Below are 24937 nucleotides of genomic sequence, written 5' to 3'. Positions count from 1 at the left end.
AATGATAGAATGTACAGGCCATTTATTGAAATAAGCAATTTTTGTACTATTAAGCTTGACAGTTAAGACTCTTTTGCTACCATATTGAGTATAATAATCATGATAAATGGTATTAAATGTAATCTATGATTGGACTGAGTCCGGGTGCTAAAACTAAACATTTACATAAATACAACATGTAGAGAAAATATGCAGAAATTACCTTGTTATTTTTCCACAATATCCAAACATGGTTCTTTTCATCCCTTTACTGTGGATTTAAAAATGAATTAGTTTGCATGCTACTGGAAGATGGGGCAGGTTTGGAGCACGTCAGTTGCAGATGTGTACTGCAAGATGCTGTCATGAAAACTTATAAGCTCTTCGTGAACGTCTTTCCTGCCCTTGAAGGTTGATCGGCTGTACCTCATGGAAAGGAGCTTGGAGCTTAGGTAGTGAAGCCATAGCACGTTGGAATGCGGGTGGTATTCCTCCCAGTTGTTACTGCAACAAAACAAAAAGCAGTGCTTCTATGAATCCTAGCTAACCCAGGGATGTCATTCAGGCATTGTACACAGAAGAAATATAGAATATTACTGGAATCAGTAGTGCTCATTAGGCAGAAAGGGGGAAAAATAACATTAATGAACTAACCCGTTCTCCTCTTTCATGTTTCTATAGATGTCAAACTGGTAATCTCCTTGACCCATAAAGAGTTCTTCATCATTTGAGATGTCACATGACACAGTCAGGCCATCTGAAGAGGAGAGAGGAGTTTTATTCAGTCAAAAAAAATAAAAATAAAAAGCTATTGCTCAAGATGTGACGCATAAGGGAATAGTCCACTGACCAATTTCCAATCTGGACAGCGAGTAGTCAATGATGCGGACAAACACCCCTTTACTTTCCACAGAGTGGACGGCTCCATTGAGGAGGAAACTTTCAGTCTTCTGCTTGGTGGTTTTCACCAGAATGTTGCCCCAATGGAGGTCCCTTCAGTGAAAAAAAAGATAAAATATAATGAATAACAAATCTGATGACACATTTCAATAACTTCCCAATAAATAGTAATTAGCAAATACTTTCCCAGGCTTTTTACAGTGCCCATAGCGCTTTACATTAGCTAGAATTCACAAACCAATGGTGGTGCTGCTATGCAGATGTTCAGTGCCTTGCACAAGGGCACTTTGACAATGGGCATTGATATTTGCTACTTTTGACACTGTAAAAGTATCCATAACGATAAGAATAGTAGTACCTGTGTTCAAAATGCAACTGCTGCTCAGCTACGGCCAATGCGGCAGTCACTTGGTGAAGGATACTCTTTGCCACCAGCAATGACGATAACTTTCAAAACACAGATGTTGCAAAGCTGAAAGGATAACAATCTAACCACCAATGTGTTTACACCATAACTCATGAGGGCACCATTTTATAAACACAGTAAAGACAGAAACACACATGCAGTTAAAAGTTTCTGGTATAAATACCTTTCCATTGCTGTTTTCTAGATCAACACCACCAAATTCAAACTCCAGGATGATGAATAACTGATCACTTTCAAAGAAATCTATACAACATACAAAAAGAAACAGGCAGAGTGAGATTGATTCCCACTTAGTGGTGGTTGTGAATGGTTGCTTGTGTGGCTCCAGTTTTTAGAACTGGTTCTACAATGTCTTGTGTGTCTTGCTACTGCAACCAAGACATTTCCCGAATACGGGATGAAATCAAGTTCTAACCTAACCCATGTACCTACCTAATATTTAGGCTTCTGTGTTAAAATAAGAGTAAGAAAACAACACAAACCTGGTCGTTCATTCTCGGAGCCCTTTTTGTTATCAAAGATGTCCCAGGCTCTCAGGAATTCAGGAGGGTAGCATCCTCGCACACAATGGAGACTACAAGGAAACGAGAAGAAGCGTCAACAAGGATGAGCACAAGTAGGTGGACAAGGGAAGCCACGACATTTACTTATTAAGTCCAATGAAGCAGCTGGTCTGGTTCTCGTGCTTCTCTTTTAGGCTACTCAGCTCCCTGGAATGAAGCAATATGCTTAACATTAAGGCTGAAGATCTGTAATATCACCCTCATGTGACAAAAAGTAGGGCTTACTTTGAGATAATCATTTCATGGAGGATCTCCCCAAAGGTCTTCTGGTCTTCCCCATTCACCTTTTCACTGCCCTCCAGTGGAATAACCTGTAAGGACAAGAATTTAGCCATCACACCATCTAACACCACACTATACTGTACACGGGTACATACTTTAAGAGCAATGGTCTCTCCCGAAGAGTTCTTGGTGGAGAAGACCTCCCCAAAAGTACCTTCCCCTATCTTGATGCATTGTTTCATCTGATGAGTGGAAATGCATTCGTTCCAGGGTAGTGGACCCTGCTGGTTGCACTCGGTATACACTTTGTCTGCATCTGACAAATCGGCATCGTAAAGAAGCTGTGACAGAAACGTGACGTTTTGTTCAGATTAAGAATAAATATAGTGGATTGGCTGGGTGGTGTCTTCCATATCTACCTGGCTGCTGTCTTTTAACTCTGGTTTTTTCGAAGTTCCCGGCGTGAGCAACACTAAAAAGGGCGGTTAAAAGATAGATGAGGGCAAATGGAAGAAACACGTTAGCTGAGCTATGTTAAATAGGGTGCGTGCCGTACCTTTACGATGAATAGCGAGAGCGGATTTGAGTCGATTCCAGTGCTGCGTATGCGGTGTGAAGTCAGCCAGCAGCGAAGAAAGGTTGAGTTGGTACATCTTTGCCGGGGTGATGAAATTCATCATATCCTACACATAAGGGGCAGATTCCCAAGATGGTTACCATCTTAATGCATTTTGATATTCATAGGATTTTCCAAAACATTAATGGCATGTTTGTTTGAGGAAACAGGAGTACTCAGAAAAAACCCACACAGAACATACAAACTCCTCCACACAGGTGGACCAACCTGGATTTGATCCCAGGACCCCAGAGCTGTGAGGCCAACTCACTAACCACTTACCCACCGGGCTGCCCTGTAGTTTTCCAATGTATTGTAATTACTTATATAATGTTTATTTTTCCTCGTCATTATGGATCTTTTGGCTGCTGTGAGTTATAGTATGAAGAAATACAATATTCATAGTATTTTTGTAATGGTCATATCGTGCTCACCTGCATTTCAAAGGGGTGAGGCGAGTGAGGTTTGTTGCGGTTGGCAGCTCGCCTTGCACTCTTCCTCTTTATCCTGCCCGGCGTTCGCAATCTGCTGTCATTCTTCCAGCGACTGACGCTCAGGCCGCTGACGCATGCTTTTCGGGTGGTAGCCGTCCGGTCCGTTGAAAGGCTTCTTCTCATCTTCTTAGCAACCAAACCATGAGATTGTTGGTGCAATTTCGAGCGTTTTTTACATTTGTTTTCATCCGAGACCACAACGTTGTTTGATTTAGACGTCGCTTTTTCCGCATCCTCGCATGAAATATTTTCATCATGATTTGAGTCTGATTTACCATGAGCGTTGCTCTCTTTTTCTCTTGTTAGGTCCTCGTCTGTAGAATTTGAGGCATTTATGAATGGCTTTCGCTGAAGCTCTTTCAGGTGTGTAAAAGTCAGCTTTTTTAATTGTACAGTGACCTTGCTGGCTCTGCATTTTTGGATCAATACCATCGAGGTACGCTCTGTGTCAATAGCCTCGTTTTTTGACTGTCTTGAGGGCGATATTTGAGAAATAGATCTTTTCTCTATTTCCATTCGTTCCATCGGGACCTCGCAATGTTTTTCTTGAAATGTACATTCTGCAGTATCGTCCGTCGTTGACAAATGTTCGGTACTGTCAGCTGTTAATTTTGCGCAGGTAAATAAATCAAAACTGCCGTTTGTGTAGGGAGTGGATTTTGAGGAGGTGTGGTCTGATCTCGACTCCTCGGAAAATGCATTTTCATCTGACAGTGAAAGGCTGATGGGAACATCGGATATTTCAGACATCGAACAATTGGTTGTGGATGACTGCTCACCAATTTCATCTTTAAGGGGAGTTAAAATAGACTCATACGACAATTCTGCTGATGATATATGAGAGGGAAACAGATGCTGTTCAGTAGTTGGCCTTTTTTGAGCTGTGCCAGTATCACTGGAGTTAACAGTCTGACAGCTAAGGTGACTCAACATGAAGCTGTTTAACCTCATCACCTTCACAGTGCATTGGTTGGCCAGGCACTTTTTCTTTAGAACTTCAGTCAGTGAGGGCAAGCCTTTTACCAAGGACTGAAAAGAGTTGCTGTTTTCATTGTATGCGTCCAGATAATCTGTGCTCTCAGAAACTGCATCATTCTTCAGTTCGCTGTCCAGAATAAGCACACATGACTCTACGTCTTTGAAATTTGAGCATGATTTGTACTGTGGCTCAATGCAGCTTGACAGCTCTTTGTTGTCTGAGATATGCAATGTAATTGGTACAGAACTTGGGTGGTTTTGAGAGTCATTCTCTTCTTGGCAAAGACTGTTAACGATGTTGCTGACAGACAAAACGGAAGGGTTGAGGGACTGATCAGAAATGTGTTTGCCTGATAGAAGAGCTGAGGGCGTAGAGCAAAAGATGGGCTTCTGATTTAGTGTTTTTTGCAAAGGGTTGGTATTCGAGTTATTCCTGGAATTCTCCACACTTGAATCTAGTACAGACTGAAGGGCTATTTTCTTCCTGTGAGGAAGATGGCTTTCCTCATTAGAAGTAAAATCGTCAGAAGAATCGAAGACATGGTCGTTTGCTTTTGAGAATTGGACTTTAGTGGTGATGGGGCGCTGGCGACATGTCACAAAACGGCTCAGGGCTGCATTAGGAAGACTGAATAAAAGGAAAATGGCATTCAGCATGTAACAGATCAAACGGGTATTCAGTTAATCAAATTTTAAAGCCGAAAAACAAAAATTATTTCACTAACTTTGAATACAAGGACTTACTTGGAGGATATATTTACTTGAAGTGGACTTTTGTGACATGGTGGAGAAGATAGATCCTTCTGTGTAATTTTGACTGGTGAACTGAGTGAGACAGGTGCATTTTTCCTGCAGACGTATTGACAAAGTGTTGTTTTAAAATTTAATATATTTGTGTGCTGCACATAGAATCCTTCAAGAATGTGAGGGAAGGCATAAAAATGTGTGGTCAGTGTACAAACCTGGCTGGTGAAGGACGCTGTAGTCTGGACGGGACAGGCGCATTGAAAATACCCTCATGATTAATGTTCTCTTTTGCTTTCTTCCTTGTGGAGCGGACTACTTTTTGCTTGGAAGAACCCTTCTTTGCTCTAAGAAATCAAAATGCATAAATAATTAATTTTTAAAAAAAAATTACATGTAATAGCATCATTTTGATTAAAACCAATCTCAGTGTTATTGGTCATATGTTTTTCTTCCTCTGAATTTGACTTGTATATTTGACTAAAACACAATTTTGTAGGTCCCCAAATAAAATCTCAATACTCTGAATCAAAATTTGCGATGAAAACAAATTACAGTAAAATTAATAGGAGTTACTTGGAAATGGCATTGATTTGACGTGGATTCCTGTGACTTTTTAGAGTAAAGGACGCATCTTCCTCGGTGTCACTGGAGATGATTAAACGTTGTCTTGCTCTCCCTCTTGTTTGGATTCCCGCTGCAACTGACACCAACTCTTTTTTTCTGGTTGGAAAAAAAAATGGACAAACTCTCAGCCAAATAATGTTGTAATATCGTAATTAAGTGTTGTGTAGTCCTCTCAAATATCCCAATCCATTCATTTTATTCAGTATATTCGTGTAAAATGGAATACTGGAATTATGTCATTTATACATTGACTTTACTAGTCAATAAACGTATAGACATGGTTTTAGTGTCTTGCTCTATCTAGTGTTAAAGCTGTGAAATGCAACATGATGTTGGATGAACTTAAGATTCATGTGGACGCCATATTCAATGATATTTTCATACACAGCTTTATAGTTTGGCATCAAATGTGTCTCATGGCTTTCTCTGGCCACCAGGTTCATCTAAATACAAAAAAAAGTTAGCGATGCAATTATTGCTCATCCTTTTGATTTGTTTACCTGAATTTAGTGTATCCAGTGTCGTCAAACAAGGAATCGTCTAATGACGATGAGCTGTCGAAGGCTCCTTTGCACTCCCGCGGAGAGATCCAGGCAGGGATCTGGCGTCTTGTCTTCCCGTAAGTCCTCATAAATACTCTCTTTGCTGTGGTCATGTTGAAATAAAGCCCTCACGCTGTTTACTATTCTCATCGATATCGTTCTAGAATTTGGGATTGCCCGCTTTAGGTTTGAACCAAGGACATCTTCTTCTTTCTTTTTCGACATTCGTTGTACTGCCCTCCTCTGGTAATAAAATGTAACTCCCTCCATCTCATTTTAACCGCTATTAGCACCCTCTAGCAGATTAAAGTGATTATGACTTCTACAATATTGAAGCAAGCGCCCAAATATTTGTGTGATGATGCAAATATGCTCGATAAATGCATAAAAACTAGTTTTAAAGTAGATCTCTATGCTTTAACATTAATAAAACGATATGAAGGTGACAGATTTGGATAACACAAATAACCACTAGATGTCAGCATAACATTGTACTAAAATATTAAAATTCTACTTTAATATAATATGCATTGCACAACTTTTTACATAGAATAACACTGAAAATGCGAGAGTGCAGTGAAAGTTTGTTAATTTCCAATCGATACAATTTGTATAATATTTGTTAATAATCTTAATGATTTTAACATGTATGCACAGGTTACTGGATCTTAAATATAAAGTAGTTTTATTTACATTTTTATATGAATGTTTGTACTATGTTATTTTAACTAAAGTGACCTTGGTCTGATCCAGACAATTCTTTTCCCAGTATTAAACACATTGTGATCCATTGACAGCTATAGACGTCCAATTCATTTTGATGGAGAGGAGTGAATGCACGTTTAGTCGCCACTCCCACTTGTCAAAACGGTGACAATAAGACAAACGATCAAGATCTACGGGATATAATGGTGGAAATAGTTTGGAAACACTTTATCTTAATTGCATTTTTCTGCAAGTTAATGACAGAAGATGTACTATTCATTTAATCACGGGTTGACTTTGACAGGAGTGGGGAGGAGTCTTGGTTCTTTTTGCTTCCGGAGCAGCGTTCCTGGGTTCCCTCTGCCGGGGAAGAGTGGCATCTGGGTGGGCTGGGCGAAGAGAAAGACGCGCAGAGCACACGGAGGAAAGAAGAGCGAGCAGTACGTAAACGCACCGTAAACGCACCGGAGACGAGGTGAGTAAGGAATTGTAGCTTTAACAACGTGGAACGCTTGTTGTTTTTTTCTTCTAACATCTTTTGGTATATTTTGCTCTGGGGTTTATAAAAGCGATCGCGTGGGGTATAGTCGCTCGATCGCCGATTGTGTTTTGCATCGGAAGGGCTTGGCGTCCTGCGGAGTGCGGACGGGTCGCGGCCGGCCGAGCGTCGGGAAGCAAGCGCCTCGATGGGGCGTTCACGGAACGTTCACTGAACCCATAGGGACATTAGTCTAATTGTCATCTTTGATTGTTTTCAAAATAAATTCACTTGAACTCTTTCTTTTTACTTACCCAAAGAGTGTTTAAATAACCAATTAACCTGTTTTGGATTGCAGGCTTTAAGCACATCACAATTAAGTAGTAGATGAAGTTTATTGTTTGAATATTAAAAAAAAATCATTACCTCTATAAGATGCCTTTCTATTTTTTTCTTTTATTTTTTTTCTTGACTACTGAGATGACTTAATCCGTGCGTGTTTTGGGGGTTTGTGCTATTTCATTTGATGATGGGGGTATCAGATATAATTTTATATTGATTCTGTGTAATCAGAAAAAAATATTATGGTGACTATGTAATGCTAATTCACAGATAATTTTTGCAATATTCAGTTGGTTGAGAATCATCGCAATGGATTGATAAATAGTGCAGAGTGACATCACAACTTTTGATGAAATAGTGCACATACATGGGTCTCTTAAATGATCAAAGTATGTAATTGGAATTTTTGAATTTTTTCTTTAGAAAAAATCAAATGGCTAATTGCACAATTTACAAAACATTTATCATTTGAAATTATAAATAGATGGATTCATTTCACACACTAATATTTTGATATCTCTTGTGGCAGTCACTAGAAGCCTGTGCAAGGACCGTTTTGTCCCATGTACATTTCTTGTGACACTGTAAACAAAGTCTTTGTGAAACAAGCACACACAGTAAAACATTCTCTTGACTTTGCTCACATTGTTGTGTCATAGTGCTTTGTGTTGTAGCAGCGTGCTGTTTCAACGTTGCCATTCTGTCTCTGGCAATCTTGTTCCAGATTACACAGATTATGCTCACTTTTGTCATCCATTTGTTACTCAAACCGCTAGCCATTCCTTTTAATGGAGAAATGTAGGGATGCTATTTGTCAAGGGCTAAAATATGCCATAAGAATGTGTAGATAGATCTCTGAGTTGTCTTTTAATTATGAGGGATATTACAAATGGGAAATGTTCAGTGTCCGATCAGCCTACCATGCATGTTTTTGGAATGTAGGAGCAAACCAGAGTACCTGGAGAATACCCACGCATGCACAGGGAGAACCTGCGAACTCCACACAAGAAGTTCTGCACCTGGAATTGAACCTTCAATCTTAGAAATGTGAGGCCGACGCACTAACCACTCTACGACCGGGCCGCCTTGTCTCAAGATTTACTAAGCAAAATAGCATTTTTAACCCATTTCTACCTTGATGGTGAATCCAAAAACGTCAATTTATATCTGCAGTTCGGATGTAATTATTGGCTTGAATTTTTTTTCATGTGTGTGTGTAAAGGTCAAGTTTGTGCACAGCAGCTGATGGGAAAGGAGTGTGCATGTATGCGTGTGCATGTATGTGTGAGCAATCAGATAAAGAACAGGGGGATCTGTTATCGCTGCCTCACTTCCCTTTTGAAACAATATGGCTTGTCCGCCCTTGACCAAACAAGTTTGTAGACCTGTGGTGTCGTCTACTCGTGTATATATGTGTGAGGGAATGCACGCACGAGGTTGGACAGATGAAGGATGAACTAAAGATGGCATGTAGTAGATTTCTTGGAAGGTTGTCAGTTTTGGCAAAGTGACCACGTTGGAGTGTGTTAGTGCACTGTGTTTCATTGACTCTCAATAGGCTTATTGTGTTAGCCACTGTTAGCCAGGCTGCAATATGTGTGTGTCCGCATTGTTTTTGCAGGGGCAGACACCCGTGAGGTGTGTTTGAACAGAGAAGGAGCACAGAGGCCCCTCTTCATTCTGTGGGGTGTGACACTAAATGATGTGGGGGGGTGTCGGGGACCATTTTCTGCTTTCCATCTGCCTAATAGTCTCCTGGTGATTTTCACCCAAATGCTCTTAATCGCTGCATTTTCATGGTTGACTGCCTCCATGTTGTCGAGTTTTTCTAGAGAGTGGGTTATTAAAAACTACCTTGAGGTGGTGTCATTAAATCATGTTGAAGTCGTTCAGTGCAGTGATGCGAAACGCCATCACACTATAATCCAAAGAATTGAAGGCCAACGATGACTTTCCTCGTCAACTCTGTTTTTCATGGTGATGTGTGAGAGAGAGTATTTTACAGCTTTGTTCTGATTGTTCAGCTGGGAACATACTGAAATAAGGAATTGTTTTTTTTAATGGATGGCAGAATTGTATTATGAAATGAGGTCGGCATGAATCCAATGATAAAGAAAGGGAAGAGAAAAAGAAAATGGTGTGTAGTGAGGTAGTTTTTCGAACAAAAATGTCACAAAGAAAGGACATAATGGAAATTATTTTTTCACACTGTATGCTGAAGTGACTACTATGTGATGGGGATTCTGGTTCGGACCTGGATGGCAGAATCAATCATGTTCTTCAGTACTTTCTTCCTACAAAATGACTTTTTGATTTGGTCCAATTGTGTAAATAATGTGGGGAAAATGGTTACAGTAAAACTTTAAATCCATTAAAATAGTAAGGAATTTTGGGTCAAATCATGGATCAGTTAAGTCTGTTATTTGTGTCATCATTTTTTTTTTAATCAAAATTTGGCCACCTTAAAATAACGGAAAGTCAGCATATGTTATCATTTCTTGTCATGCTTTGTTCCCCCAAAGACAATTTGTTCATCTTGTTGTGAACTGATAGCGCAAAAAGAGGAGATATGACTAAAAAAATTGAAATTGTGCATTATTTCACCTTAATTCCCAGGTACAAAAGTATGAAAAATCAGCTTTTGGACAGAGAAATGTAAAAGTTTAACACTTGTAAATAAATAATGTTCAAATAGCGTGTAATTCTCAGGGTAGTTTAACAGTAATCATTGTTGAAATATGCCTTTTGATTGCAACTAGTTTTAGTTACCAGCATACATCGCCAGTACAGATGCCTATTTTACTGTCGCGCATTTCTTCTTTGTGACCTTTATCTCTAGCAGCCTCCTCCGTGCAAACTATACGACCACATGAAAGGTGCAAAGCGATAAAATACTGTGTAAATTGGCACTCTCCTGCATGATAGTGGCTTTCTTCAGGAAGGATTTTTCCCCTCCTGGCTGTGACCTCTAGAAACATTTCAGCTAACAGCAAATGTTCAGCGATTAATGGGTGGCTCTAATGTATACAGAATCAGCAGGGCTGGTGAAGTAGACATTGCCAAGTGATTTCCAGTGCCTCGCTAATTAGAAAGCATGAAGGGGGCTATTTACTGTACAGTATAGATTAGTGCATGACATTTTGGCCTCCTGGCATTTGTTATTTCTGTCTATATGTTGTTTCTTTAAGCTCTGCACTGACTTGTGAGCGTTTTCAAGAATATTAAGTCAGCATGATCAATTGGACCACTCGATGCCATGCGGGAGGTCCAACCGACCCTGTAAAGTTGCCCCTTTTTGCCACATTTTTTTTTTTACACAGTAGCATCGTCCTTTTCGGAAGAATAAAGCCTGATGAAGCATGTTTCCACTTGTGGGTTGGCCGAACTATGGTTATGTCAGCCATGTACTAAAGCATAACATTAGGGCAACCAAGTGTCATTCAATAGTAAATTTGAATGTCCCTTCAAGTCATGCAATTTCACTTGCTTTTTCTCAGTTCAGTGTCCAGAGTATCAAAAGATTAACTGTAGCCCGTTTGTTTTGAATGTGTTGTAACGACGACGCCTTTTGGGGGGAAAAAAACTCAGATTTGGGATATATTTAGAAGTTGTCCGTCAAAGACTGGCTTAGTATTGCTTGCATCCTTTGAGGTTGAACTTATTTTAACATTTAGTTTGGCAATTGTCCAAAAAAAATTACCAAAAAATTCTAACATATCAACAAAGGCTGGCTCCAGAGGTGAATGTGTAGTTCCCTTTAAAAAGAGTGCATTCAGCCAAAGCATCTTCTCTGTCCGTACCGCTCATACCCGGAACTCGATACCAATTTACATACGTGAATTCCCGTCTCTTAACCTCTTCGCCAATCATCTTAAAGCTTGGCTGTTAAATGAACAAAATTTAAATCACAATGCTGTCTAAAACTGCTACGTTTTTGTTTTGTGTGTGTTTCTGCATGTGTGTGTGTGTGTGTAGTATTTGTGACCATTTATCTTCAACCTACACAAGGTACTAAAGATGGAAATTATCCCTCGGCTACAGTCCTACATATTTACATATATATGTTCATTAACATGAATATAAATATGTTCATTAATATCTGCTGTCCCTTATTAAATAAACCAAACTCAATTTACAGTTAGTTATGGTAAAATGTTAGGTTGACTTAATATAAGTTTCATAATAGTAACTTCCTAGTATTCGTTTTAGTGACAGTGGCAAAAAATAGTTTGCCAATACAATATGATACAAAGGAAGCCTAAATTAGTAGTGAAAGTATTTTTTTTTTTTTGCTGGTTAAATTCACACAATGAGAATGATGAGTCGTACTTAGTGGTTCATGTTGGTAGACAACATCTGCCAAGCAGACAATTCCATCAGTTTGTTAGTCATGTTGATTACTCAAAATCTACTCACCCAATTGCTAGGAAACGTTGTCATGGGTGGCCAAGCAGTACTTAGTGAATAACAAGGTGAGCAGTTGTGACTCTCACATCTTTAATGTCCACTATTTATCCTCCTAATCTAAAAACAGATTTACAAACATTAACTAGAAGCACATTTCGGCAAAATGATTTAGTTTATAACCATTTCCGACTGAACGCAAAGGCAGTTTCCATCCTAAAATATTTGTAAACCCTCATGTTTTTTCTTTTAATTCGTATTTATACAATTTTAGTGTCTCCGAATGTCAGATTTCTGATTTTCCACTGACAAGGCAACATAGATGGAATATGATTCTTGAAGAATGCTTCGCAAGCAGTGATGGGACAAAAAAAAAAAGCAGCAGTGGAAAAATGAAAACGAGTGCATTGGATGAGTGAACGAGCTGGAGAAGGGGGGCGAGCGACCATTGCAGTAGTCTGTGGCTCCTCTGGCAACGACAGGACATTCCTTTTCTGATGAGTCACCCTAGCGCTCTGATCCACTTTCTTCCTTCCTCGCATCTCGTTTTTACATTTGGTACCCATTTTGATCGCCTCTCATATTAAGACCTATTTCGCCTTTTATTTCTACGATGGCTTCCATTCTATAGCTCACCACTTTGGACAACTTTGTGTTAACGATAAACCCTTGTGATATTTCACACCTTCTGGTGAAATGTTGAAGCACAAGACAACATGAAGTAGACAGAAAAAAAACGTATATACATTGTCTGAGATTTGTTTTGTTCTTTGCAAGATTTCCTTCTCCCTTCGGACATCCTGTCACTTTTAAGTTATAAATAGGATATGACTATTCTTTGTATAGTGCTTCCTACCCTGTCTGTACTTTTGTCTGTGTGTTGGTCAAACTCTTAAATTTTACCAGTCAGTAGGCGTCCAAGATCCGATGTTAATCAGCTTCAGATGCTTCTGTGTCGGGGTGCTATCTTTCTCTGTTTTTCTCTCTCACCCACTTGCGCCATGTTGTGGTTATTCCGCCTCCAGTTTAATCCCTGGTGGGTTACAAATTTCCTGTGTGGAGTTTGCATGTTCTCCCTGGGCATGCGTGGCTTTTCTCCAGCTACTCTGGTTTCCTCCCACAAATCCAAAACATGGTTGGTTGGTAGGCTGGTTGGACCCTTTAAATTTCCCCTAAGTGTGAGTTTGAATGGTTGTCTGTCTCTTTGTGCCCTGCGATTAGCTGGCAACCAATTCATGGTGTCCCCAGTCTTTTGTCCACCGTTGGCTGGGATAGGTTCCAGCACCCTTCGTCACAATTGTGAGAATAAGCGATGCAGAAAATGAATTAATCTCGACACCGTGAAAAGTCACAATAATTGTTTTTTTTTTTCGTAAAATCGTTCAAAAATACGTCTGACCCCATTTTCAATTCCTTGTTTCAATTCATCACACGACAAAGACAACGAGTCTCAACAACTGTTTTCCAATGAGTCAATTGTTTTTTATTGTACAATCTCAAAAGTTATTGATCTGTGTGAGTCTTTATAAATTATTTCTGAATGCTGTTTGACAAGCTTTTATCAAGGAAATTTTGAGGGGTAGAGAGGAAATAAACTAAATAACTTTATATATATATATATATATATATATTTGGCTGCAATAGGCTTTGGCAACCCTTGTGAGGATATGCAGTACAGAAGATGAATGAATGAATAATGTAGTAAATTCTGTTTTGGGGTGGGTTGATCTTTGATGACCATAAATAAACTTGTTGGGTGAATTTTCACTATGCTTTAAATGCCGGGGTGTAGTACAAAGCAGCTGGCCATTGGATATCGTTTCGAGTGTTTAACTCGGTGTCAATGTATTCACGGTGTACTTTTTCCTAGGCTCCCTTGACCTCCCCCCCAATCCCCGGAAAGAGAGATTGGAGGAAGCCTGGGGGGGTGTCTGGGAAAAAAGGGAGGGGTTGCAGCATATTCGAGCCCTTCTCACGCGCTCCCGAAGTTCCAAAATGCAGGAAAGCGTCTTGGCTTGTGTTACAAAAATGTCTCCCCCAAGTCACTCGCTCCGGAATGTGTGTTGTTTTAAGCCGGAACGTTCGTGACGGAAGGACTAATCAGGGTCTCCCACATCCCCCCCAACAAGCTCAACAGCTTCCTGTGTCACAGTTTTGGAATTGTTGAGACTATGATACAAGGCACAATAACGGCTCAGGCTTACAAATGCTCTTAAATGTTCACACATGGTCATCCTGACCACCAATTCACAGTCCTGTACAGTATGTTAAACAATTATTTTCATGCCCTCCAGTCGTCCCAAAAAAAAGGCATGCCTTAGATTCTTTGGCACACCCTGAAAATTCCTCCTTTTGTTTTTCTTTGCGGTCATTTTCTCGCCAGCCATCTTGCCCGCAAAGAAACCACACAACTTGGATGTATAATCTATATAACGCACACTCATGTCCTTGAGTGTTAATTTCAACGTTGAAAGCTGATGATTATCCAAGTTATTTCTGTTTTCTCTTCACACTTATTCTACCAAAATGTATATAGCCAAGGCTGGACTTTTAACCTCGTTTTCCACAAAATTCCATTGCTTGTGTTTAAAGTGTAATTTTGTCTTGCATTTCATATGATTGTTATTGTCAGTTTTTGGTACATCTAGAGCAGATCGGCAAGAGGTTCTGTAGTTTTTATCATGTAAAATTTTATAGGGGGTATATAGTGAATTACGTTTTATATATTAAGACATTTTTCTTTCGATATGTCTGTCATGATTTTTTCTGAATGAGCACAGTTTATATTTGAATAAGCACATTCTCAGCAGGGCAGGAATTCTTGTCACTGTTCAAACAAAGTTTATTTATCTTAATATTTGAAATAGTAGAGAAAAAAGTCTCCATCATAATTATCTCAACATGATAGCTGTATAAATGTTTTAGTCCTACAGTGGAATAAATCAAATAAAATATATGCAAATCCTTTTTTTTTAATACCAGTTTTTCAGCACAGAGTAAGGAATAGTTATTTTTACATAATGAAACGTATATTGGAAATTCGACTGCAGTAATAACAATATATCTCAAAAGCTCAATAAACAAATCAGTGCAAGTGAAAGTGCTTAACTCTATTCCTAAAATTAGAATTAAATAACAGGGAATCGATTTTTGGGGTTGTATGGATCTTGGATCTTTTTCATCTGAATCACATACTGAAAATTACATGATAAGACGTGATTTTGATCATGTGTTTAGGTCGAGATTTTTGTAGAACACCCAACTTTGGTTGGAACAGTGATTGGGCAAGATTGCCTACTGTTATGTTACTGACTTTCCAGGTTCACATCCTAATTCAAAAGATAGAAAAACACCCCCGTTGCATTTTTTTCTTTGCTGCATGCCGTGCTTTGCTCAGAGAAATCTGTCATTTTGGAGGTTTTTTATGTCCTGGCCAACTTCCCGCTCAGCTTTTCTTTCCTATCCATCTTTTTTGGTACCAGATGGGCTTTGTCACAGGTTGCAGGGAAAGGATTGGCAGCCGCTCGACTGTAAATTACGCTTGTAGAAAGAAATGGGTGGTTTTATGAGAGTTTACAGACCTTCGCTTTTAATGAGGAAGGAAAGCAATTGTGTTGTAGACAAAGGCGAGAGTTGAAGTCTCTTAGGAAGAGTGGGAGACCTGGAATGATGAGTAACCTTGAGAGGGAAGGACAGGAAGGAAAGATGAACGCTAGTCCTATTATGAAACAAGCCAGAATCCACAAGACTTTTGGATATAAAAGCTAACACAGCACCCTCCGTTAAAAGTCAGAGGCTACAATTTGCACACATGTAAAATGAAAGGAGGCGTAAGGGGGTCACGCTGCAGCTGTTCCCTTCTTTCAGGCCTCAGCCGGACCCCCCAACCTACATTTGCACACGCACAAACAACAGCAGACACATGTGAGTTCGCCTGACAGGTCAGAAGTCAGTCTTTGCTGTGACACAACCTAGATCTGATTACATCCCTTCCCCCCACTTTGGCTGTCTCGGCTTTTGCTTGCACGTTTAACTGTTAACAAGTGTGCCAGCATGTGTGTACGCGTCACCCCCCGTATATGCAGGCCTTGTTTGTGTTTCAGTGCCCATACTGGGGCCCTTTAATTACAACAAGACCCCCTTATACACAGCTGAGGCTACTAAAACGGGGACTCAAAGTTACAGGTTTAGTGCATAAGTGCCGTTCTGGCCGTGTAGCAGTGTCGCTCCGCCCAGTTGTGGAAACTTCTTTTGGATTTTTTTTATTTTTGGTCTGCTTTTAAAAGCTTCGGCAAGGAAGCGGGGAGAAAAAAAATAGAAGAATCTGTAAGTGTTTAGTTGGGTTTACTTCACCTCCCAGAGTACTGCATTTGGACTTGCACCACAAAGTACAAACTTTTAGCCGTAAATGAAAGTTGTTTATCCTTTTTGGTTTGCACATAAGGGCAAATATTCCTATTTGTGAGATAACAACCTAGTCCAAATTTTGAAATGGGTGCTTTTATCTATTGTAAAGGTGCACAAATTAGTTGATTAATTCCCTACTGATAAATTAGAACATTAAAAGATGACCATTTTTCTAATTGAATTGTTCAGAGACCTAATTTACCTGAAATTAGTCAACTTCTTGAATGTTAGTCTGTCTCTTTGTGGATATCCTGATGGTATATTGTTAATATGTTGTTAAATTTTGTATGTTTTACACATTTCTAGTGCACATCTAGCTAGAGTCATGAGCCCACACTTAATTTGTTAAGATATGTACTTTTATTGAGTTTTTAGCAGGATTACAAAAAACAAAAACAAATTTTGCACTTAATTTTGCAGAAAGCTACCAGTGACAACCTAAAATAAACAAAATAAATGGTTTGGTAAAGCCTGGACATAAGAGGAGGAACAACTTGTTTGTTTTAATCTGTTTGGGGCCACATTTGGTGTTTGTAATATATAGTGTAGCAAATGTGGCACTATCATTTTTTAACTGAAGACATTTAGAACTTTTAAACCGTAAGCAAGAACCGCTCGGTCGCTTTCTAATGTTTCTCTAGAAAGTGAATGATTAGTTAATTAAAGGTTTTCTTGGTGCAGTCAGTGTAAGTTCTTGAGCCTCACTGTTAAACTCTGTTTATAAAACTCTGCCAAGTTTGCAGTGTTTTGATTCCTCCCTTTTTAGTTTCTTGCCACAGGAAAGCACATCACTCGCTTGCCTCAGCCGTTCATGTTTGTTTGTATAACGGGCTCGAGTATCACATCATAGCTGCAACTACGGGTCAGAAGCAATGTACCCTGGGAAATGTTTAATGCTTTTTTACTCTGGCCATCTTTATAAAACATTCTATATGTTCCTGCACACTTATGGTATGCAGACTTGTTGCAACAGGATCCAAGAGACCATACATGCCTTGTAATTTTAGTTCCAGAATGCAACTTTGTTTTTAATCTCAGTATTTAAGTGATATTTCTTGTGTTTTATATGTTAACTTGCTGGAACATAATGTACACTTGCATAATCTAATGACATCCAGTTTAAGTGATGGGTTGCTGCAATTTTGAGTGTTGGTATACCTAATGATTTTGGTATTATTTCATTGAATAACTGATTTAAACTTTGCTGTTTGAACTTAACTTGAGGTAAACTAAAGCACATGCTTAAAAAAAACATTGTTACTCCCTTTGTTGTGTTAGTAGAAAGTGTTGACTGAATGACAGGCTCATCCACATGTTCATCTCTTTAAATATCATTGGTCTGGTACCACAACAGTGAGCATGCTCCTGTTATTTGTATGTCAACATGTTATGTAACTAACATGGAAAGTCATCATTCTTTCTTTGTAACTTTTCATGGTCACATCTGGCTAATTTGAAACTGCTGCATTGGAATTTGTGGCCTGGAAGTCGTTTCTCTCTGCGGCCATCTAAAAAACAAAGCAAAAGTTTTTATTCCATGACACGTTATTATACAGGAATGTGATGCAGGACAATACATTTTTTTCCTGCAATCTCTTAGTGGGTATTAAAATGATTCAAAATATACTTTAAAGATAAAAAACAACAAAAAACAACAACATATAAAACCTAATGCTTAGTGACACAGTAAAGTAACCAGTGCTCACAGTCAAAGCACTTTTACAAGTACTGGGTAGTGTACAGATAGAGTATTGGCATCCTCTTTTTTCCCCCTTGATTGATTATGGGTTGAGGAGATCTAACTGGAAGCTGGAGGACCTCAAGCGACACTTTCAGCAGAAAAGTTGTTTGAATGAGAAGTGAGAAGGACATAGTTGAAAAATATGATAACATTTAAGTCAGATTTTGTGCATATTCTGGTGACATTTATCAGGATTTATTTATGGATATTAATAATCACATTTTATTATTTCTAGATCATTCATGGGTATTAGAAATGCATCTGCTAATGGCAGGTGTGGCCACTGTTGTTCACAGTAGTCCTCAATATGCTCAGGGAGGTTGTCTGTATGCCCAAATATATGAAAAATTAGAGGGAACATTAATGCAAATTCCACACAGCAAAGTCCAAATCTTGGATTGAACCCTCAATCTCATAACTGTAAGGCCGACTTCCTCAGTTATTTGCAGTCAAGGACCCTAAAATGTTTCCTATCTGTCGAGGTATTGCCCCTACTCGCAACTTTATAGTATTTTCACAGTATCTTTTCCATATCTAATTCTAGATTCTCAAGTTAGATTCTTTTTTTTCATTCTAACCGATGACTGGATGGATGTTGTTAGTAATCTGTGCAAGTCTATTCTCCACCAGTGTTAATTGTCAGGAAGCATTGCTTGGGGTGGATAGAGGTTGGTGGGACGGGGGTCTTTTCACAAGACTCTTGTGACATCAACTTTATGATAGTTCCAGTCAGTTAACTCTTTGCAGCCAAGAAAATACATTTTTAAGATTTGTACATAAATGAACCTTGTTTTCTCTTCACCTAGCCACACGCAAACACATATTTAATGTTTGATGGCGTCGGTGAATAATTAATGTGTCTTTATTTGTCCCTCCGGTGTCCTACAGCCTTCTCTGTTTCTCCTTTGCAGTCAACCCCCTCCTCCTGCTTTCTCCCTCTCATAAATCCTGTTTTTATGTTTCTCCCTCCCTCAGGACACCGCTGATGCGCTTAGGCCCTCGTGATTGGATGGAGAGAGGAAAACAGACTAGCAGCATGGACGTGGTCTGTCTAGATTTCGCATAATGCTCGGCCACTAGTAAGTAGACCAAATGGAGAAGTATTAGAACAAATACATTTTCTTGTGAAACATTGCTCACTGAAATGACTAAATGAAAAGTCCACCACAATTGACTAATTGAAGCCTTGTGGTTTGTCTCATTCATTTTTAAAGAGAGAAGTACTACATTAAACATTGTGACAACTTGATTCATGATGTTAACACTGACCATTTCTATTCTTTTTATTTATTGGGTGTTTGGATCAGCAATTTCATTTTAAAATGTCAAAAACTGTTGGAGATTGTAATATTTCAGAAGTAAAACCATATTGTTTCTCTTTGAATTTCCATCAAAGAGTAGCAACATGGGGCCTGAAACCAGGGCTCAATTGACCTGAGCGAACAGAAGGTTCAACTTTATGGTTTAAGAGAAAGCTACAAAAAGGGCTGACATTTTAACTGTCAGTTTCCACTGTAAGGAACATAAAGTGAAATGGAAGACCACAAACAAAATTTTTATAAAGGCCAGAAGTGTCAAGCCCCCCCAAAAAATCAGGGATGACAAGGCAAAGAATCCAACCAATTCTGAGTGTCCACTGCCTACTCGCCACAGTTGGCTGGGATAGTCTTCGGCACAGCCCACCACCCTTGTGAGGATAAGCGGCACGGAAAATGAATGAATGCTAGAAACAGACAAATTGAATTCATGCCAGTGAAATACAGATGCAAATACTTACGAAATAGATTAGAGAAAGGAGAGGAAGAGAAAATTGTGCCTGGGCGTTGCTCAGGATTCAGGAACCCTCTCTTTGGCAATCCAGTCATGTCTCGGCCCTTCGAGTATGTGGTTGCGTGTGGTCCACATGTGCCTGCATCCATTTCTGATTCATGGGAATATCAAAACCACATTTCTGGTCATCTAAAGCCATCTTCTCAGCCAATATGTGGTCAAAATAAACTAATATCACTCAACATGCTTAGAAATTCACCTCACAGCTATTGATTTGTATCAATTCCGCAGTTCTTTTTTTGTAGATTTTTGCATTATGCATTATAAGTTGTCTGTCTCTCAGCCTTTAGTCTTTTTTTATTTTAACTTTGCATTTAGATCACAAAAAAATAATTTGGTGTGTGAGGGCACCCCAAGAGTTAAGAAAATTCCTCACATTCTTTTGCTGATCATTTATGTTTGTGTATTTCCCCCCCCCCCCCTTCTGTGGTGTTCAGATGTGCAGCTGAGTGTGCTGAACCCTGAACCGTGACCAGTGCTGCTCTATGACTGACCTCCTGTCAGGTAGGCAAGAAACAAACACACAGATGGCTCCTTGATGCACACACATGGGTTCACACATGTTGTGTTTGTATTTGGGATTTAAACGAAATGAAAACCTTCAGGCTCACACCCCCCACTGCTCAATGCTTAGGTATACAGATAACAATTTAGCTCCAGGGTGTTGGGGAAAAGTAAATCAACAGTTACTGTGATGTAAAAGAAGAAAGAATCAATGGTTTTAGAGGAAAAAATACAACTATTTCTCAGAAAATACAGTCGCGATTTTAGGTTGGGTGCTATTATTAACATTATTAATGTTAAATAATTTCTGAAATAAATATTTCATTGCCGGTTGACTGACATATATTACTTAAAGTTCATATCTGAGCTTTCCTTATTGTATTTTCTTAAGAAAGTGGTGTTTTTTTTTTCCTAATCGTGTTGCAACATAATCTGCATGACTTCAACAAAAATACAACTTTGTTGAGCATTACTCCCAAACGCTACTTATTTTCTTGTGCAGTCTCAAGTATTTATTGATTTTAAAACAACTACTGTTCCACATTACTCCTCCCAGCAGGTTTACGAACTTAGCGACCCCTTAAATTTGATCGGCAACACCTAGTGCAAGAGATTTCTGCACTATTCCCTGCAGTCTTGGGCAGATTTATTACCTCTGCCTGGAAGGTTATGTTTCCATTGAGTTTATTTATTAGTTAGTGTGTGCAACTTCTTGACTAGAGTTTTTGTTACAATACATCACTCTGGGTTGTTTTAATCAACAGGTCATCTTCCAATAACAACAAGACTTTATATTTAGAGATGTAGTTTGAAAATAAGAAATGGCTCTCATACAAGTAATACCCCAATATTTTTCTTTTTTTTGGGATCACTAAACCTACTTTCTGCTGGATATTTGTGGGCCACATGGGGAAACCAGATGGTAATAATATATAGACTCAGGAAATAAAGCAGTAGCTCTGAAACAAAGCTCTACCAAGCCTCCAAGTCAAGATGGATTGGACATCTAGTGCAGTCATTAGCACTCAGATATGATTTTTCCCAAATAATCCTTCCATTTCAGGAGTAAAAATAACCGCTGCGCTTCCAGCCCAATTTATTATAGAACACTCCTATTTTAGAAAAGATAAATGTAAGCTCATTACATTCATATTTTGCATCCTCTTTCTATTTCAGTGGCTCTGTCTGACTACCATGATGATGTCGGTAGACGTAACCAATCGCAATGGCCCCTCTGCCAAGCCCCCCACTTCCCTGAGCTTACACTCCTCCCACAACCAGCTCCTCAGCAGTGACGTCATCAAACAAGGCTCCTCCACGCCCCCCAAATGTCGCAAAAAGTACGCGCTCACCAATATCCAGACTGCTATGGGCCTGGGAGAAGCCGTCCCGCCTTCATCATCCCCTTCACCACCTCCACAACTACTGAGCCCCAACAATCCCAAACTGACAAAAAACGGGGTCAACCAACTCCGTAAAGCCGGACAGGATCACAATAAAAATAAAACAGGCCCCGATTGCAATTCAGAAAGCGTAACGGAAGATCTGAGCGTCAACACACCTGAGGACTTTGAAGGCCACACAGAGGATGACGAGGACACGTGCCCGAACGGAAACACTCGCCCAGAGTCAGAAACGGAGATGGACTGTAATGTCAACAGCGCAGCAGATCACAAATTAAACGGCAACTCTGAGCTGAACATGGAGGCGGAGCCAAGTGATGACATCAGCATCTTCTCTAAGAAGGAACTTAAATCTCTGAAGGCCGAGGAAGATGATGAGGCGGCAGAGGAAGATCAAAATGAGGAGAAGAATCCATTAATGTCCATGAAGAGCAAGTCTCCAGGAAATGCAAACCCAGAGATCATCTCTGGCCAACACTCTAAGGTGGTCCCTGTTCCCCCTCCACCATTCCCGCCCAGACAAGCCAGCCCAGAGGACACACCCCTACTCTCAGCGGCCTCCTGCTCCTCCTCTTCCTCATCCTCTCCAGAGACTAAAAAAGACAGAAGGACCGGCGCCAAGACAGACTGTGCTCTGAACCGTATCCAGAACTTGAACCCCAGCGATGAAGATTTGAGTTGGACCACGTTGTCCCAGGAGAGCCACTCACCTGAGGAAACAGGTAAGCTTTTCATGTTGACTTCTATCTTTGTAGCCTTGCTGTGTTTTTTTTTTTTTTTACATCAACCATATATGGTCACTTCACTTGTGCATTTAAGACCAACTTGGGGCATAACAAACACTGCAGCCTGCAGAAAATCCCCCCGAATCCCTGTGGGACAGTAAGTTGTTCGTTCCATAGCTTCATGGGTGGTTAGCCAGTTATTTGCCTTGATCTTTCCAGTGTCTTTTCGTAGTTGACTCTTGCTTTTTTCTTCTTCAATATTGCGAGGAGAGAACCTAAGATGTATACTTCTGATATCAGAATTGAAGCCTGATTGATAGCTACTTCACAGTATCGATTTGTTTGTGTACCTCACTGGCTTGGATCTAAGATACGTCACTTGCTAATCTTTATATTGCTTCATTGTTTCCCCTAATTTTGCAACTTTTAATTTTTTTTTAACAAAACACTTGTCCTTTTGTAAGTCTACATCAAATCTAAAGAATGATGTTAAAATAATGCAGTTTTCAGCACAGCATTTTCAAAACAGGCACAATTTTGCCACATTTAGAGCACTGGTAAAAGTGGTTTCTACTCAATAGTGCACGAATGTCACTTTACAATGATCTCCAATCAATTACACTTGGAATTCTTATTGATCCTTATATTGACCGATCTGAATGCCCATCCTCGGTGCCCATCTAATCGACGACATTAATGAGATTGGCTGTAATTGAAAATGTTTACAGCTCAATTGGAGTTTTTAGTCTTTTGCTTTGTTCTTTCAAAGGTCAGTCCAGTCGTGTCCTTTAGTGTTTATATTCATCTCAGTTTTGCCTTTGGAAAGCCTCACATTTGAGTGGCTTTAATGCAACGCTACAACAGCCTTCTACACTTTCTGAATTATGACCAACTAGCAGTTTAATTTCTCCCAAAATACCACCTCTCATCTTACCCTCCGGTGCTTCAGCTGATTTTGTGAATCACAAAATCCTGTGATGTCATGTTATGCTGAGTTACTGCATCTAACAAGACCTCATGTTCTGTGTCATCCCCATTAATAAATATCTAACTAGTTTCAATACTATTGACTTCAAGACCATATGAAGTGAAAATTAAGTTTAAATTTGAAGTAATCTCTTACCAATTCACTGCTCAATTATGTTATAATCTCCATGCTTTTTTTAAATTACCCACACTGACGTCAATGAGATCCATATGCAGCATTGATGGAATTATAAACATAAGATTGTCAGAATAATGTCCAAATTGTTTCGTATGTTGATCAACGAACATCTTTCTGTACTTCTCGTCTCCTTCTCAATTGCTGACAAAGCCATGATGTTTTCCCGGCTGTTTGACAAATTCCTCTCGGGATGTTGCGGCTTCGAGAGCCTGTATGACAGCGCTTTCACGCTGGGGAGCCAAAACACACAAGCGGACTTGCACAAACACCCACTTGCACAATCTGTGCGGGTTGAACAAGATCTCTAAAAAAACATTCTTCTAACACTCCCAAAAGAATTGAATATTTGGCTTCCAATTGCTTAAACCGACAGATTTCACTCTGACTCATTTAAAAGATGACCTGAGTGTTACCAGGGCAACCATCAGAGGTGAATACATTTGCCATCATCCATGTTTGAGTGTCGCACAGCATTTTAGTCGTCTTGCTGGGCAAACTGAAACGTAGTGTAAACTCCATCTTTGGCCGTCGCTCTGGTTCGTTTCGTCGTGTTCTCCCTCTCTTTGCCTCTCTGGTCCTCGTCACCCCCTCTCTTGCAAAGCGCCCCCTTCACCGTCTTCTCTCCTCTCTGTCTGGGGTTGTGTGTATTTGGCAACCGCTCTGGGTTTTCATGCAGTGTAAGGCAGCTGGCAAACTACAGTATGATGCTGGGGAAAGACTACATGCTGGCTATTGTCATTGTCAATTACGAGGGTAGGTGTGTTTATTGTGTGTGTGTGTGTGTGCGAGTGTGTTTATCAGATGGTTTGAGTCACATGCATGTGTGTGTGAGAAAATAGGATTCCAAGTTTTATAACCAAGGCAGTTTGCCAAATGTCAGATTTTTTGCGCTTGTTGTTGTTTAAAGTCTGTAGTAGTCAAATCAATGCATATACTGCACGTATGTTTACATTTACCAAATGTTGTGCGCATATGTATTTGTTTTTTTCCCCTCAATTTTGCAACACAAGCTTTCTCCTCTCCTTGAGACTCAACTTGCATGCAATTTGTAGCTAATGGGGCTACGTTTGTTTACATGGACGATGATTAAGGTTAAACTGGTGGCGTCACGTTGAGTCTTGTCATGCTGTGACAAGCCACC

At 39.6% G+C, this 24937-nt stretch overlaps 2 protein-coding genes across 5 annotated transcripts in view; one reads left to right on the top strand and one right to left on the bottom strand.

Moving 5' to 3' along the window:
• Window positions 1-5: 5 nt before the first annotated feature.
• Window positions 6-6295, bottom strand: haspin (histone H3 associated protein kinase). The gene is made up of 16 exons (XM_077719311.1): window positions 6051-6295; window positions 5500-5646; window positions 5142-5270; window positions 4924-5028; window positions 3142-4807; window positions 2648-2774; window positions 2511-2563; window positions 2247-2432; window positions 2095-2180; window positions 1954-2016; window positions 1789-1880; window positions 1470-1549; window positions 1238-1326; window positions 830-972; window positions 634-736; window positions 6-483 (listed from the first exon to the last, which is right to left on the bottom strand). The coding sequence occupies exons 1-16, from the start codon at window positions 6203-6205 to the stop codon at window positions 282-284; spliced, it is 3426 nt and encodes a 1141-aa protein (XP_077575437.1). The 5' UTR covers window positions 6206-6295; the 3' UTR covers window positions 6-281.
• Window positions 6296-7141: 846 nt separating this feature from the next.
• Window positions 7142-24937, top strand: part of apbb2b (amyloid beta (A4) precursor protein-binding, family B, member 2b) — a 36436-nt gene continuing 18640 nt past the window's right edge. For 3 of the 4 annotated variants that reach the window (XM_077718908.1, XM_077718907.1, XM_077718906.1), the window contains exons 1-4: window positions 7142-7272; window positions 19145-19248; window positions 20437-20503; window positions 21680-22628. In XM_077718908.1, coding sequence (XP_077575034.1) covers window positions 21698-22628 — 931 coding nt within the window. In that variant the 5' untranslated portion in view covers window positions 7142-7272; window positions 19145-19248; window positions 20437-20503; window positions 21680-21697. Of the gene's footprint in view, window positions 7273-19144; window positions 19249-20436; window positions 20504-21679; window positions 22629-24401; window positions 24550-24937 lie in introns of those variants that run through there. The other variant, XM_077718909.1, reaches the window with a different exon arrangement.

The sequence above is a fragment of the Stigmatopora nigra genome, chromosome 6 (genome assembly GCF_051989575.1).
Source record: "Stigmatopora nigra isolate UIUO_SnigA chromosome 6, RoL_Snig_1.1, whole genome shotgun sequence".
Taxonomy (NCBI): Eukaryota; Metazoa; Chordata; class Actinopteri; order Syngnathiformes; family Syngnathidae; genus Stigmatopora; species Stigmatopora nigra.
Note: the sequence above shows the minus strand (reverse complement) of the source record. Positions and strands in the feature narration are given on the sequence as shown.